Raw genomic sequence first — 16,893 nt, forward strand, 5'->3', positions numbered from 1 at the left:
TATAATTTAACAAGTTAAGTTTCATGTGGACACTCAAGCAGTCATCTCACAGGAAGGTCCCAACACTCAGTAGGCTTCACGTGCCTCTCACAAGCCATAATCCCAAGCCCTCTTCTGTAGAGGTCACCTTTTGGTAGTACTGGGACTGACCCTAGAGCTCACACATGCTAAGTGCTCTGTCACTGAGCTGTATGTATTCCGAAGCCCTGCAGAGGTGACTAGTATCCTGGCTTTGATGGTACTCATTTCTTTTGCTTTATAAGCACATACATTAACTTTAGTGTGAAATTACTTAAAGAGTTGTATAGACAGTACAAAGTTCCCACATGCAATTCTAGCTGCCTCAAATATTAATATTTCATGAAATCATGGCCTATCTACTAAAACTAAGGATTTTTGACACCAGTAAAAAACCCAAGTTACAGTTATAGGCTTTATTTAGACTTCTACAATTCTTTCACTACTGTCCCCTTTTACTCCAAATATTACAATTTGTAACTACTGTTTAATAATAATTCTAGCAGGGCATGGTGTCACAGGCCTTTAATCCCAGCACATAGGAGGCAGAGGCAGAAGGACTTCTGTGAATCCGAGGCCACCCTGCTCTACATAGTGAGCTACAGGACAGCCAGGACTAGATAGAGACACTGTATCATAAAACAATAACAACAACAAAAACAAAACAAAAACCTAGAACTCTGCCCTTCAGAGGAACACACATACACATAAACAACCAAGGAGGGGAGGAAGCAGTAATGCCTTTATGGATGTAGTTTTTGTTCTATTTCTTCATCAAACAGTGCAACCACTCAAACACGAATGAGACAGAGTGTACAGCCGAGAAAAGAACAATGGCTATGCTGGGCACGGCAGTCCATGCCTTTAATCCCAGCACTCAGGAGGCAGAGGTAAACAGATCTCTGTATATTCAAGGTTAGCCTGGTCTACAAACTAAGTTCCAGGCCAGTCAAGGCTGGTACATAGAGAAACCTGTCTCAAACAAAACAGAGTAATGGTCATATATGCCTGACTGGCATAGTGGCACATGCTCGTTTATCCCAGCACCAGGGAGATACAGGCCAGAAGATCTAGAGTTTAAAGCCAGCTTCAACTATACAGTAAGTCCAAGGTCAATCTGGGCTATAGGAGACACTGACTTATAAAAAACAAACAAACATATACCACCAAAAACAACAACCCCCTCACCGCGCCCCCCCCCAAAAAAAACAGTGATCATAAAACTCTCCTTGGGCTATGTTCAATTTGATAATTAGGAAATTTAGCATGCAAAATAATTTTATTTATTTACTTATACAGGTATTCCCAGTGTGAGTGCTAGGAATTGAACCCATGTCCTTAAGAAGAGAGTAAGTTGCTCTAACTGGCCCCCAAAAGTAAGTTTCATAACTCAGCTTCATATGGTAGAATTTTATAGGAGTTAATGTTTTGAAACCCTTCTACAAATCACCTAATTATTATTCAAATTCTCTGGTACATCAGCCATTCACTCCTTACCTGACTGACTTAGTACTTGCATAACACTACTAAGTTTTGTTTCATTTAAATTAATTCCATCAGAGAGCAGGAGGCAGTCTTGAAGAATTGGAAAAGACTTTTGGGGAGAGAGTCTTATTTTCAAGTAAAATACGTACTATAGGCCAGTCAGTGGTGGTGCACGAATTTAATCCCAGCATTCAGGAGGCAGAGGCAGGGGTATCTCTGTGAGTTCAAGGCCAGCCTGTTCTACAGAGAGTTCAGGACAGCCACAGCTACACAGAGAAACTCTGTCTCAGAAAAAATAGTACTATTAATCTAACCTCTGTTATCCTCCCTTATATTACATTATTTCTCTTTTCATATTTCTTATCTCACATTGCCCAGGATGGCCTCAAACTAACAGCTGAAGTTGACCTTGAACTCCCAAACCTCTTACCCCACCTCCTAAGTTTTGGAATTACAGGCCTGTACCACCATATCTGGCTCACAATTCTTTTAAGGAAGCAATTATTCTTTTAAGGAGGTAATCTTAACCCAAGAGTTATACACAACAAAATAGTGTGAAATGCCTGCCAATTAATTATGCTTTTCTAGGTCCAGTTTACTTACAGCAATGAGATTGCTGCCTCAGAAAGTCTCAAAATAAAAAAACAATTAAAATATTTCATTCTGTTACTCTATTTTGAGTATTTCTAATTACTCAAATTCAATGGGAATTTTTAAAAATTTACTTTTATTTTATGTGCTGCATGTATGTGCATCTACTGAGTGTGTGTTTGTGCGTGTGTGCATGCTGGCCTGGTGCTTGCGGGAGTCCAGAGAGGGAGTTACAGACAACTGTGAGCTGTTGGAGGATGTGGGGAGCTGAACTGAAGTCTGTTACAGGCTGAGCATTTCCTCCGCCCCTATATAATTTTTTTTTTAAGTTTTCAAACACAAATACCTGGGACATATTAAAGAAACATGATTTTTTGAGACAGGGTTTCTCTGTGTAGCTCTGGCTTTCTCTTTGTAGATCAGGCTGGCCTCAAACTCTGAGATTTGCCTGCCTCTGCCTCCCCAGTGTTGGGATTAAAGATATGAGCCGCTACCACCACCCAGCCATAAATGCCTGGAGAGTTGGCTCAGCCATTAAAGGTTAGGCTCAAAACCAAAACTGTCTGTATTTTTAAAGCAGAGGTATCAACATTTGCCTTGTAAAGTGAAATTGAAGATTAGAGACAATGACTATATAGCACAGAGGCTTAGATCATAGTCTGTGGCTACTAAACAGAGGTTGTGGACATGTACTCAAGAAAGCTTGACATTCAATGGGAATTTATACTTTTCCAAGATTAACGTTCTAGGTATAACTATAAAATATCATGGATTATTTTATTTTTCTAAAATATTAATGCTTTCCCATTAAGTAATTTCTATTCTTTCAATACTATAACAGATATTTATAAAAAGTTTTACTTAAGACAGGCTTTTGAATTTCCAGTCACTTACACTTAATATCACCAACGGGATAAGGATGGACTTCATTTTGGGACACTGTAAATCATCCTCGTGTCCAGTGGGTGTTCAAGTATGAAACATTACATTAGACAAAAACTTGGATAGGTGGGAGCCAGACAAATTTCATATGGACCATTAAAAACAATCAAAAGGCAGATTCTATAGCTATATACTCAAGAAATTTCCTTAGGACACTTGTTTATCCGTCTGAACAATTTTTAGTTGTGTACTTACCGATGTATTGCTGCTATTGCTGGATGCACTGAAAGGGTCAGTGCTTGAAGTGGTAAAAGGGTCAGTAGAAGACTGCTTAAAGAAGCAGTCAGATGCAAATGGATCTGAACCTTTGAAAGGATCACCACCAAAAGGATCTAAGGAGAAAAAGAACAAATGTAAAAAGCTGAAAACCCACTGTAATTCCTTATTGTCTGTAAGCATATCATGACATTTCAATTAAAACACTTTAAGCATTCCCTATGAGCCACTATGACGTAGGGCTGGGTCTATCCACCATTCTTGCTCAAAAAGCCAAAGCCATTTCTTTTCTCCTCCTCCTCCTCCTCTTCCTCCTCCTCCTCCTCCTCTTCCTTCTTCTTCTTCTTCTTCTTCTTCTTCCTTCTTCCTTCTTCTTTTTTTTTGTTTTTTGTTTTTTCAAGACAGGGTTTCTCTGTGGCTTTGGAGGCTGTCCTGGAACTAGCTCTTGTAGACCAGGCTGTCTCGAACTCACAGAGATCCACCTGCCTCTGCCTCCCGAGTGCTGGGATTAAAGGCGTGCGCCACCAACGCCCGGCTTCTTTTCACTTCTTTTTTGTCCCTTTTGGGTGCTGGCCGGAGTCTAAGAATGCATCTCCTGGGACTTGGAGCTCTTTTACTCTTTGTAAAGCTCCTGCCCCCACAGTGTAGCTGCTTGTCTACCACATGGTTGACCTCCATGCCAGCTTAATGACAACACTGCTTTTCCCTCTCTTCTCCATTCCCTTCCTCTAAGTAACTGTTGAGACTTAAAACTGTCCTCTTTGATTAGACTCTGCTTGATTTTCAAAAACTAAAAAGTCACTTGAACTTCTGTGGAACCCCAAGTTCCTTTTTTATTCCAGATTCTATTGTACTTTTGAGGAAACAGAGCTTTTCAGGTACTAAACTTTTTGGTTAGCATGTAATTTTAAGGGATCCAATTTTAAGTCCTCTTGTCCAATGCTTACAAAAGAAACAGAAATTTAAATACATTTCTTTCCTGAGCTCAAGGCTAATACCTTGAGACACATTTGGGAAGCAAAACTAAATAGGAAACAAGATTTTCTTTGTTCTAGTGAAAAATCTCAGAAAAACAATTATCTCAAATTTAGTATCCTTCAATTCCCTCTATTTACATGAATAGTCTAAAATCGTAGAGTAGTAAAATAAAATTATATTCTAGCCCTGCAGTCTTGTAGTAGTGTACAACTCATACTGATCTAGCTTTTAGCTAATGTGGAGAAATCAGAACCTATTCCTTTTAGAATAAAGTTTTAATTATGTGTATGTGTACAAGTGCAGTGCTTGCAGAGATCACAGGTACTGGCTCCTCTAAGCTAGTTACAGGCTGTTGTGAGCCACCCACATGGTGTTGGTAACCAAGCTCTGGCCCTCTGCAAGAACAGTACACAGTCCAAACCACTGAGCACCTTGCCAACCCTACCAACAATGTTACTTTTAGGCAACATTTTGATTATTACTTTTTTAAAAAGCAAGGCTTGGGTTGGAGATATAGCAGAGTACTTGCCTAGCACGCACAAAGCCCCAGGTTCAATACACACACACACACACACACACACACACACACACACACACACACACACACACACTTTCTTGAGCAAATTCACAAGGCTCTAATCACTCTCTAAAAATGCCAGAATATTTTAGTATCTTACCTTGGCTTTAGAGCAGTTTTAAAACTAAAAAGCAGTTCCTCTCCTAGAACTACCCAAGTTGTGTGTTCTCATTTCTAAATACAATATAAAGTTATAATTAAGAAGAATAGAATTAAAGTTAAGAAGAAACTACAAAATATACTGACCAATTTTTCCAAAAGGATCATCCTTGAAAGGATCACCTGTGACAAAAGAAGTAAACAAAAATTAAAATGCAGTCAGTCAGTGGTGCCACACACCTTTAATCCTAGCACTTGGGAGGTAAAGGCAGGCAGATCTCTATGAGTGCTGGGATTAAAGGCGTGAGCCAACACCACCGCCCGGCTTTTACTGTCATTTTAGTTTAGTTTTGTTTTTAAGATAATAGTCTCACTGTGTAGCCCTGGCTATCTATGTAGACTAGACTGGCTGAACTCAAGAGACCCATCTATGTCTGACTCTTGAGTACTAGGACTAAAGGTTTGTGTCACTGCACCGTGAGCTTCTAATGAATCAAAATTACAGTGTTGGTGCGCTCTCTCTCTCTCCTTTCCCTTCCCTTCCCTTCCCTTCCTTTCTTTTTTTAAGTTTCCTGAGGCAGTTTTGTTCTGTAGCTCAGGTTAAACTCAAATTTGCAAAGTACTGGGATTACAGCAGTGTGATCCCATGATTGACCTGCTGTTGGCATTTCAGTAATTATTAGCTAAATAACGTGAGTCATGAGTGTGTAATCTCTACCACTGGACTATAATATATCTTTCCTGTGGAGTCTACTCTGAGGAAGAAACATTCTCTTAGTCAGAGAATTGTACAGTATAATGCAGAGGTTAAATATTAGCAAATAAAAAGAATAGAAACCCATATTTTCAGCTTTTCTTATGTTGTAAAAAATGTTTTCAAAACTGAAGCCTCCATGTTTATATAGTTTATATATCAGAAAGTGTTATACACTTACAAAAGAAAGATACTTACTGCCAACAAAAGGATCGGACTGGAAAAAATCCAAGTTCGCATCTGCAACTGGATCTGTCAGTGAACTTGATTCTACATTAAATGGATCTTCCTAGAAATAATTTTTAATGAAAACAGATATTTTAGTAACCAAACATTTAAAAGATAATACTTCAATGACCCATGTTCAGATCATATACAAACTTTGAAAAAAATCAGTAAATATTCTTGCAGCTACAAAGAACATTTAAGACAAGTGACAAGAACAACTGAATGCATAATTATCTTCACCTCTTTTGAATGCTTGTCATCATCAAATCTGGGACTAACTTTTTCATTACCAGCTGCAGTCACAACTTCGTTTTCATCAGTCACATCAGAAGCTGCTATTTCAGGACTACTTCTCACCTACCAAAAATACATACGTGAGTATGAAGGATTAAAAATCTTTTGTCTCAGGCCGGGCGTTGGTGGCGCATGCCTTTAATCCCAGCACTTGGGAGGCAGAGGCAGGCGGATCTCTGTGAATTCGAGGCCAGCCTGGTCTCTAGAGCGAATGCCAGGATAGGCTCAAAAGCTACACAGAGAAACCCTCGAGGGAAAAAAAAAATGTCTCAGGCTGGTGAGGTGGCTCAGTGGGTAAAGGCATTTGTTGCTAAGCCCAACGACCTGAATTCAATCTCCAGGACCAATTTCTGCTAGTTTTCTTCTGGATTCCACAAGAACACTGTGGCATGTCAATATCCACCCCCCCCACACCCCATAATTGGATAAGATTATTTTAATAACTTTTTTTTTTTTTGAGAGACAGGGTCTTACTGTGCAGTCTGTTCTAGAACTCACTATGTAAACCAGACTAACCTCAAACTCAAAAAGATTCACTCTGCTTCCTGAGTGCTGGAATTTAAAGGTATGAACCAAGCCTGGCGGTGGTGGCACACGCCTTTAGTTCCAGCACTCAGGAGGCAGAGGCAGGTGGACTTCTGTGAGTTGGAGACCAGCCTGGTCTATAAGAGCTAGTTCCAGCCACAGAGAAACCCTGACTTGGAAAACCAAAATAAATAAATAAATAAATAAATAAACAAACGTTTGAACCACCACGCCTAGCTAAAAACATTTTTTAAACTGTATACATATGCACAGGTATTCTAAAATTTATTTTGGTACTGGGAATCAAACCCAGGGCCTCTTGGAGGATATGAAAACTATTTGCCACTATGCTATATGCCTAGTCCCTTAAAATCCTTTTTATATCCAACACTAAGTGGTTAGCTTTGAACACACACAAGTAACATTATATGGACTGAGCAGGTGGCATTTACATATTTAGGAATATATAAATAATAATTAGGTAAATAGTGCTTGGTGCACAAGCATGAATAACTAACTCAGTTCAGGTTTGGAACACCCAAGTAAAAGCCAGGCATGATGGTGTGTAACTAGCCTCACGCTGGAGTGGCAGGGTCAGGGAGACACCCCTGTTTTGGCTAAAATAGCAAGCTCTATTTTCAGTGAGGAGACCCTGTCTCAAAAATTAAGGTATAGAGTGGCATCAGAAGACCAAAGTTGAACGCTGGCCTCTACACTTGCACATATGGATGAGTGCAACCACAGGTAAGCACACTACTGAACACCCCCCCCCCCCCCCCCCCCCCGACACACACACACACCACAGACATATCAAATTAAAAAAGAACTTAATGCCATCCTTGGCTACATACTAAGTTTGAGGCTACCCTGAGCTACACAACATCCTATCATTTAAAAAAGTAATTTTATTAATTAGAGTAATTTGAGTATTAGTTAAAACTCAAAAGAAGCTGGGTCTGGTGGCATATACTTTTAATCCCAGCACTTGAGAGACAGAGGCAGGTGGATCCCTGAGCTTGAGGTCAGCCAGAGTCAAATAGAGAAACCCAGTCTCAAGAAAACAAAACAACAAACAAACAAACAAACAAACAAAAAGAGAAAGAAAGAAAAAGGATTTCAGTTGATGGGGCTGCAATGACGGCTCAAGAACATTAGCTGTTCTTCCAGAGGACTCAAGTTTGATTCCCAGCACCCACATTAGGCAGTTCAAACTGCCTGCTATCTCTAGCTCCAAAGGATCTGACACCCTCATCTGGCTTTTGTGGGTACACACACACACACACACACACACACACACACACACACACACACACACACAAATAAAAATACATCTTAAAATTGTCTTTCTTTATATTACACATAATGCTAACAAAACTTTGATCTGGGACTAGGGAGATATCCTACTTGATAAAGTGCTTATTGCTCAAGCATGAGGACCTGAGTTCAGATCCCCAGCATCCATGCAATAAGCCAAACATGGTGGTTCATACTTGTAATCCCAAGACAGGGGAGATGTAGACAGACAGATACGTAGGGCTTGCTGGCCAGTCAGCCTAGTCTAATCAGTGAGCCTCAGGTCTCAGTGAAACCCCACATCAAAACGGGTAGATAGCATCTGAGGAATGAATGACCTTTGAAGATGACCTCTGGCCTCTATACATGGGAGTAAGTATATACATACAAACTTTGATCTTCATCAATCGGTGTGTGTGTGTGTGTGTGTGTGTGTGTGTGACAGAGAGAGAGAGAGAGAGAGAGAGAGAGAGAGAGGATAATTATAATTATGGACACTATGGAATAAAGACTCACTGATGACTCCTGGTGTATGGGTTCAGATTCTGGATTGTTCTGTCCTTCAGCATGTTCATTGAGGTTGGCTGTTTCACTGCTACTGGTGCTGAGGCTACAATAATCTGTAGCGCCATTTACAAGAATGCTTTGTGGGCTACTGCACCAATTTGATTGGTCATTATGATTTTCCAAATCTTTCATTTCCATCAGTCTCATTTGCATCTGCCAATACAAAGTAGAAACACAAAATAATTTAATACTAGAAACATATCTAACATACAAATAGGTATGCCCCAGACTTACTCAAGGAAGAGTTTGCTTTCTATTAGGGGAATCCTCTGGGAATGAAGCATGATTTAAAAATTTCAATAATCTTTTCCAATGAGTCCTCCTATAATTTTAGCATGCATGCATTTGCTTTTGTAAGTCTTGTGAAATCTCCAAGAATTCTGTCTCAGTATCTGAGAACTGGCAGTCTTTCAGGGTATAATTAGAAAAAGAAAGACCCAGGATACCAGAGGAAAAGACAGCTAAGAATCCGAGAGGATGAAGATTCAGTAATAAAGCTGTAGGGGAGTTACAGGAAGTTAAAGAATATAAGGGTAAGGCAAGCCAATGTACTATCTTTTTTTTTTTTAATTATTAGTGTTAGTTTTTCTGAGACATGGGTTCTTGTGTAGCCTTGGCTGTCCTATAACCAGCACTGTAGACCAGGTTGGCCTTGACCTCCCAAAGATTTTCCTGCCTCTGCCTCCTGAATTCTGGGATTAAAGGTGTGCGCCACTACTGCCCAGCTTCTGGCATTATCAGTAATGGAAAAGATGAGCCCTAGAAAGTATCTTCTAAAAAAAACTATTAAGTCAAACAAAGTCCATTAAACAAAGGATAAAGTTGTTTTGACCAACTATTCAAATGAATTCCACAGTGGGGCACAAAAGGCAAAATTCAATAAATTATATTAAATAACAGATTTTTTAACATTTATATATAAAATTATAAGAATTTCATGTTATATATTAAGTAATATATATAAAAAAGAGAATCAAGGAAGCTAAATTATTTCAATGAGCAAAACTGAACTAAAAATCAGAATCCCAAGGGAAAAAAAAAAAACAGTAAGTTCTGTCTTAGTAAGAATTATTACTGCTGTTGAAACACCATGACCAGGGAGGAAAGGGTTTATTTGGCTTACACTTCCACGTTACTGTTCATCATGGAAGGAAGTCAGGCAGGAACTCAAACAGGGCAGAAACCTGGAGGCAGGAGCTGATGCAGAGGCCATAGGGGAGAGCTACTAACTGGCTTGCTTAGCCTGCTTTCTTATAGAACCCAGGATCACCAGCTCAGGGATGGCCTCACCCATAATGGACTGGGCTCTCTCCCATCAATCTCTAAGAAAATGCCGTATAGGCTGGATTACAGACCATCTCATGGAAGCAATTTTCAATTGAGGCACTCCCTCTTCAATTACTCCAACTTGTGTCATAAAACAGTCAGGCAATACTTACTGAGAATTTATATATCAGACACTATGTTAAACTACCTCATGTTTTGCCTCATTTAATCCTTGTAACAGCCCTAATAGGTAGGTGTATTGTTAAATCTTTAACTTTAAAGAAAAAATCTGATATCCCAAGGTGATTCACTTAATAAATCGAAGAACTAGCATTTAAACCTGAATAGTTTAACTACAAAGCCCATACTCTAACCATTATGCAAATGACCATCAGATGAGCAACAGGCAACTGTGAGTATTAAACGGTAATAACTGGGCAGATAAAGGAGGAGCAGACAAGGAAGGGCCTTCCCAGCATGCAGCTTGTTTCCACTTACTGAACTGATTTCCTGTTGTGATTCCTGTAGATGCTGCTGAAGAGGTTCCAGCTGAGCCTTTCCTGACTCCACACTTTCTTCCAGTTGTGCTGTTTCTTCTTGTAGGCGACTTAGTTCTTCTCTAGCTTTTGACAGCTCTTCCTCGTAAGTGGAGATCTGAGATTCTTGACTAGTTATTTCATCTTTCAAGGAAGAGATCTGTAAGTGGAGATGAATGACAGGAGAGGGAATTAAACCAACAGATGTCTAGCTTAGTGGTTTGGAATATTTGATGTATTCTTTTAGGAGTGGAAGATAATGGAGAAGGGGCTACAAGGAACTTGGAGGCAAAAGTCTTGTGCAATCAAGATCTGGAAAAACAGTACCCCTCTAATTTCTACTACAGAGAACAGTAATTCCTCATGGCCATCCCTCCAACTCCTTCATAAAGGAACTGCTGACAAAACTGCCGCAAACAAGCAGGGAATGTTTTCTTTTAAACCATGAAAGCGATTTAAGTGGAGATCCAGTCAGTAAGCAGCCAGGCTTTTTACCAGCTGGGCCTCCTCAGCACACTTTTTCCTGACTTCCTTGAGCTGCTCTTCCAGCTGGGCTTTCTGCTCATCCAGCTCATCAAGGAGTTCCTGCACCTGCTGCTTCTGGGCCTGTAGTTTTTGCAGATTAATACTCTCCCTTTGAACTTCATCTTGAAGATCCTGAAACACAAGAAAACAAAGATCTCTTTGAGGGCATGGAGAGGCGAATTTTTAAGTCTATTTTAAGGGAAAACAAATTTTTGTTTTATTTAATATTTTTTATTGGGGGACTAAAGCACTCAATTTTACATGCAGTCTTCCAGTAACCTCTTCCAGATTTGGATATCTAGTCTGCTTACTCAAATTTGTCTTTGGATGTCTGACTGACTTCTCTAGCATGTCAAAATAGAAGTCATACCATTTCCCCGAATCTGTGTTAGCCTCTATCTTCTGGTCAAAATCATGGCATCTTCTTCCACTCTCCCTTCTTTTACTTTTTGTCTCTAGCCTGCCAGTAAATCCTTCCCCCCAATGCTGGTGTAAATCACCTTCATCCCTCTCAGGCAGCTTCCCTCCAATGGGGTATAATGCTTCCCACTCATCAACCTTCCCATGTATTTTTTTTAGCACCTCAGCCACTTAAAAAACAAAGCAAAAAAGCCTTTGTCAGCTGGGTGTGGTGACACACACCTTTAATCCCAGCAATCCAGGGGCTGAAGCAGGCATATCTTTGTGAGTTTGAGGCCAGCCTGGTGTGGTAGCTCGTTTTATGCCAACTTGACACAAGCTAAAGTCATTTGAGAGTCATTGAGAAAATGTCTTCATAACATCTGGCTGCATTTTCTTAATTAGTGGTTGATGTTGGAGGGCCCACCTATTATGGGTGGTGCCATCCCTGGGCTGGTGATCCTGGGTTCTATAAGAAAGCAGACTGAGCAGTCACTGGGAGCAGTAAGCAGCCCTCTTCCATGGCCTCTGGCAGCTCCTGCCTCCAGGTTCCCGACCTGCTTGAATTCCTGTCCCAACTTCCTTCCATGGTGAACAGTGATGTGGAAGTGTAAGCCAAACAAACCCTTTCCTCCTCAACTTGCTTTTTGGTCATGTTGTGTCATCTCAGCAATAGAAACCCTAACTAAGACGCTTGGTCTACATAGTGACTACCAGGACAACCAGCACTACATAGAGAGAGACCTTAACTCACAAAAACAAAAACAAAACCCCACAAGGCCCTGGTTCAACCCCAGCACCAAAAACACAAAGAACTCCAACTCATGTCAAACTCTGTATATTCTTACGTGTAACAGTGAAAAGAATGGTCTCATGTGGTACATAACAGAGTTTGTCAGACCTTTAATGAGTGAAGGGAAGGAAGTGTTGAGGACTGATGTACGCACCTACATAGGAGGAATAAATCCTGATGTTCCATAGCACAGCAGGATAACTATGGTTCACAGCAATTACACATTTCAAAGTAAGTGGCTAGAACTTCCAAAGCTACCAACAATAACAACAACAAAAATGCATGTTTGAGTGACAGTCTTGCCAATTATCGCCCCCATCTAACCCTTGCATTGTATAAACAGGCTGAAATGTCATGCTGTATCTTTAGACATGTATGTGTCAGTTAAAATTAAGAAAAGCAAACTTTTTACTGTTTTGAGGACAGGTCTCATGTAGCACAAGTTGTCTTGAACTCAGATGTGGCAAAGGATAGCTAGCCTTGGACTCCAAAGTACTGAAGTTACAGGTCTAACAACAACTGGAAAAAAGATGTTTTAAAAGAGTGAAACATAAAGTACAACAAACCCTTGTGTCAATCCTATCACTTATCCACTCAAAACCTTTCAGAGTCTTCATCTCACTAGAAAAAAAATTAAAGTTGTTGTGGGTTATCTGTACACTGTGGGAAGATGCATTGCTGCAACTGGTGTAATAAAAAGCTGAATGACCAATAGCTAGGCAAAAGGTATAGGCGGGACTTCTGGGCAGAGAGAATGCTGGCAAGAAGAAAGGTGGGTCGACAGCCAGAGGCGGAGGAAGCAGGATGGGCAATGCAGGCTAATTAAAAAAGATATTGGTTAATTTAAGTTATAAAAACTAGTTAGGCCGGGCGATGGTGGCGCACGCCTTTAATCCCAGCACTCGGGAGGCAGAGGCGGGTGGATCACTGTGAGTTCGAGACCAGCCTGGTCTACAAGAGCTAGTTCCAGGACAGCCTCCAAAGCCACAGAGAAACCCTGTCTCGAAAAACCAAAACCAAACAAACAAACAAAACAAAACAAAAAACTAGTTAGGAACCAGTCTAAGCTAAGGCAGAGCTTTCATAATTAATAAGTCTCTGTATTGTTATTTGTAAGCTGGTGGCCCAAAGAAAAATCCACTTACACAAAGTTCTTAAGAATCTACTTTATCACCACACTTGGGAGGTAGAGGCAGGCAGATCTTAGTGACTGTAAGGCCAACCTGATCTACAGAGCAAGTTCCAGGACATCCAGAGCTGTTACACAGAGAAAACCTGTCTTGAACACCCCCCACCCCAAAAGAACCTACATTATCCCGAATGCCAACTCAACTCATGTCCAACTGCTCCTTCCTTTGCCCTAACTGCTCTTCTGCTCCTCAAGCAAGCCAGACACACAACCTCTCAATCTTCTAGTATTCTACTACTTCTCCTAAGGTATCTAAGCACTTGATCTCCTTCAAGGTCAACTTCTGACCAATACAACAAACACCTCCCACTTCCACCCATAATATATAGAATATAGCTTCCCTTCTTTTCTTCCTTCCGTTAGTTGTTTTTGTTTGTTTTTCAAGACAGGATTTCTCTATATAGCCTTGGCTGTCTTGGAACTCACTCAGTAGACCAGGTTGGCCTCAAATTTAGAGGCAGAGGATCCCCTGCCTCTGCCTCCCAAGTGCTGGGATCAAAGGTGTGCACCACCACTGCCAGGCTCCAGTTTATTTTCTATAATAGTTTTGTGAGATAACTTACAGCCACACAGTTAATCCATCTACTTTACTCAGGGAGTTGTGCAATTATTACCTAAAGACATTTCAGAACATTTCTATCAACCTCCTAAAGAACCCTGTACTTACTAGCAACTCACCCCTTTTTACTTCTGGCCTCTGTAGCACGAATTCTCTTTTGTCTTAATAATAAAAACCGAGAGTCAGCTACCAGAGGGTGAAAGCTGAAGGATCAGAGAAGCAGAGTGGCCAGCCACTAGAGTTCTTACATCTGCCAATGCTCAGACTGCTGCCTGAGACTGCATCCTCAGACTGCTACTGCTCAGACTGTCTTGAGTTCCTGTCTCCTCCCGCCTTATATTCCTCTCTCTGCCCAGCCATATCACTCCTGTCTCCACCTCCCTAGTGCTGGGATTAAAGGCATGTGATTCCAAGTGCTGAGATCACCTCTGTTTCTTTTAGACAGATTCAATCTTGTGTAGCCCAGGGTAGCCTTGAACTCACAGAAATCCAGCTGCCTGTCTCCTGAGTCCTGGGATTAAAGGTATGTGCCACCACTGCCTGGCCTCTATGGCTAATTAGTGGCTTAGCTCTTCACTCTGACCTCAGGCAAGCTTTATTTGTTACAGCATAAACAAAATATCATCACAGACCTCCCTTCTCTTATTTCCTATTCTCCTCTGTCCAGGGTAATCACTAATCTATTTATCATCTCTACAAATATGTCTAATTTGGATATTTTACATAAATGTAATTATGTCAATTTCCCCCCCCTAACTGACTTCTTTCACTTAGCATGATGCCCTTTCAAGATTGGTATGTAATTATTTTAAACAGCTTCACTGAGGTATATAATTTATACAATACCTCATGCATACTAGGAAAGCTCTCCACCACTGTTTATGTAGGGAGAAAATTTAATTGATTATGTATAAAAGATTAGGCTGCTGAGATAGTTCATCAGGTAAACATCCTCAGGCTCCACACAGCGGAAGGAGACACTGCCAAGGTGCAGTGTGTGGCATGGCTGTATCCCACATACACATCCAAGAGGTAGGTGCTGTTACTAATCACATATACAGGTAAGAAAACTAAAGCACAGATGGACAAAAGCTTTAAAAAACTATTAAGATAACTTCTCAGACTTTTGGTTAAGACTGAAGGTTTATTTTTACCAATTTAATATTTGATATATTTTCCAAGTGCAATATATTAAGTGAATTTTACAAAGATATATTCTCTCTCTCTCCCTCCCCCGTGTGTGTGTGTGTGTGTGTGTGTGTGTGTGTGTGTGTGTGTGTGTGTGTGTCCATGAGTCAAGGTGCCCTGGGGCTGGTATACAGGCAGCTATACACACCCTGATGTGGTTGCTAAGCACTGAGCTTGGGTCTCCTGAAGAACATGCCCTTAAGCACTGAGCCACACCTGAGTCCCTATTAAATGACTTTTTGTAATATGAAATGGAATAGGAACTTTCTCCGTCCATATGCTCCTGACCAGGTAGTCTAACATCCTCAAAACCAATATACCTCTTCTCTTCATTACCTACATATGCACACACACATCCTGCCACATAACCAAAATAAAACAAAAATTAGGGATTAAAAATGGTAAAACTGAGCCAGGCGTTGGTGGGGCACGCCTTTAATCCCAGCACTCGGGAGGAAGAGGCAGGCGGAAGATCTCTGTGAGTTCCAGGCCAGCCTGGTCTCCAGAACGAGTGACAGGATAGGCTCCAAAGCTGCACAGAGAAACCCTGTCTCGAAAAACAAACAAACAAACAAACAAACAAACAAACAAACAAAAAGGTAAAACTGTTACCTCTCCTCATTAGTCCAATTTCTTTATCCACAATCCAGACAAAAATCTAGAATTTCACATTCTCTAATAATTTCTAGTCTTTATAATCATATATATTTTGTCTTTTAATATAAATTGAAAGAAGGAAAATATTACCTAAAAAGGGTCATAAGAAGGTATTTAGGACATAGTTTTGTTTTTTAAGCTGAATAGAAAGGTGTATATAGTATGCTAATACATCTAAAACCATTTATGTATATAAAATACAGAGAATGTTAAGAATTCACTGACAGAAAAGTTTCCTTATTTTTCATACATTACTGTCTTAAAATTTAATGGTTTGTTACATTTAACTAATTGTGTTTGAGTGTGTGTGTGTGTGGGGCAACTTGTAAGAGTCAGGTCTGTCCTTACCTATATGGATCCCAGGTCTCCAGGCTTTACCTGATGAGCCATTTTGCTTGCCATGTATTTTACAAATTTCCTGTGACTCATTTTATTTTCTGTAATTAAGAAATATTAAGTCTGCCTTTCTAAAAAACTTATTTTGTTATTATATGCATATATGTCATGTGTGTGCCTGGTGCCCAGGGAAGCTAGAAAAAGGCATCAGGTCCCCTGGAACTGGAGTTACAGGTGGTTGGGAGCCACCTTATGGGTGCTGGGAATTGAACCTAAGTCCTCTGGAAGAGCAGCAAGTGCTCTTAACTGCTGAGTCATCTCTCTAACCCGAGTTACTCTTTTTTTTTTTTTAATACATTTTTTTAAAAAATTTAAGTTAAAAACAATCTTACTTAAAATACCAACTCCAGTTCCCTCTCCCTCCTGTCGTCCTTCTTCCCGCACCATCTCCCCATCCCAACCACCATCCACTCCTCAGAGAGGGTAAGGCCTCCCATGGGGAATCACCAAAGTCTGTCACATCATTTGGGGCAGGAGCGAGCTGGAAAGATGGCTCAGCCATTAAAGGCTAGGCTCACAACCAAAAATATAAGAGTTACTAATTCTTAACTAATGAAACATAAATATCCAGGAGCTTCCTTTTTAAGTGACATTACTATGAACAAAGTCAAATAAAAGTGGGACTTGATAAATACTATTTTCCCAATCCTTCCTGCCAGTGGATTCTGGGTGCATTCTGTCCTATTTTTAATTTCATGCATAAGAATAAAGTTCATTTTTATTTGAACAGTTTCCTTGAATATCTAGCAGTATATGACATATATGATCCAAAGAATTTCTAAGATCAAGAAACTCATAAGATGGAAGTCTGGAATATG

The 16,893-nt window shown here is 40.3% G+C and overlaps 1 protein-coding gene across 2 annotated transcripts in view; it reads right to left on the reverse strand.

Annotated features, from left to right (window-relative positions):
* Nucleotides 1-16,893, reverse strand: part of Eps15 (epidermal growth factor receptor pathway substrate 15) — a 92,761-nt gene that overhangs the window by 11,870 nt on the left and 63,998 nt on the right. For both annotated transcript variants that reach the window (XM_027402447.2, XM_027402448.2), the window contains exons 14-20: nt 10,865-11,026; nt 10,332-10,529; nt 8,517-8,720; nt 6,129-6,245; nt 5,859-5,949; nt 5,054-5,089; nt 3,232-3,368 (exon numbers count right to left, since the gene is read on the reverse strand). In XM_027402447.2, the coding sequence (XP_027258248.1) occupies nt 3,232-3,368; nt 5,054-5,089; nt 5,859-5,949; nt 6,129-6,245; nt 8,517-8,720; nt 10,332-10,529; nt 10,865-11,026 (945 nt within the window). The remainder of the gene's footprint in view (nt 1-3,231; nt 3,369-5,053; nt 5,090-5,858; nt 5,950-6,128; nt 6,246-8,516; nt 8,721-10,331; nt 10,530-10,864; nt 11,027-16,893) is intronic.

The sequence above is a fragment of the Cricetulus griseus genome, chromosome 2, assembly GCF_003668045.3.
Source record: "Cricetulus griseus strain 17A/GY chromosome 2, alternate assembly CriGri-PICRH-1.0, whole genome shotgun sequence".
NCBI classification, from domain to species: Eukaryota; Metazoa; Chordata; class Mammalia; order Rodentia; family Cricetidae; genus Cricetulus; species Cricetulus griseus.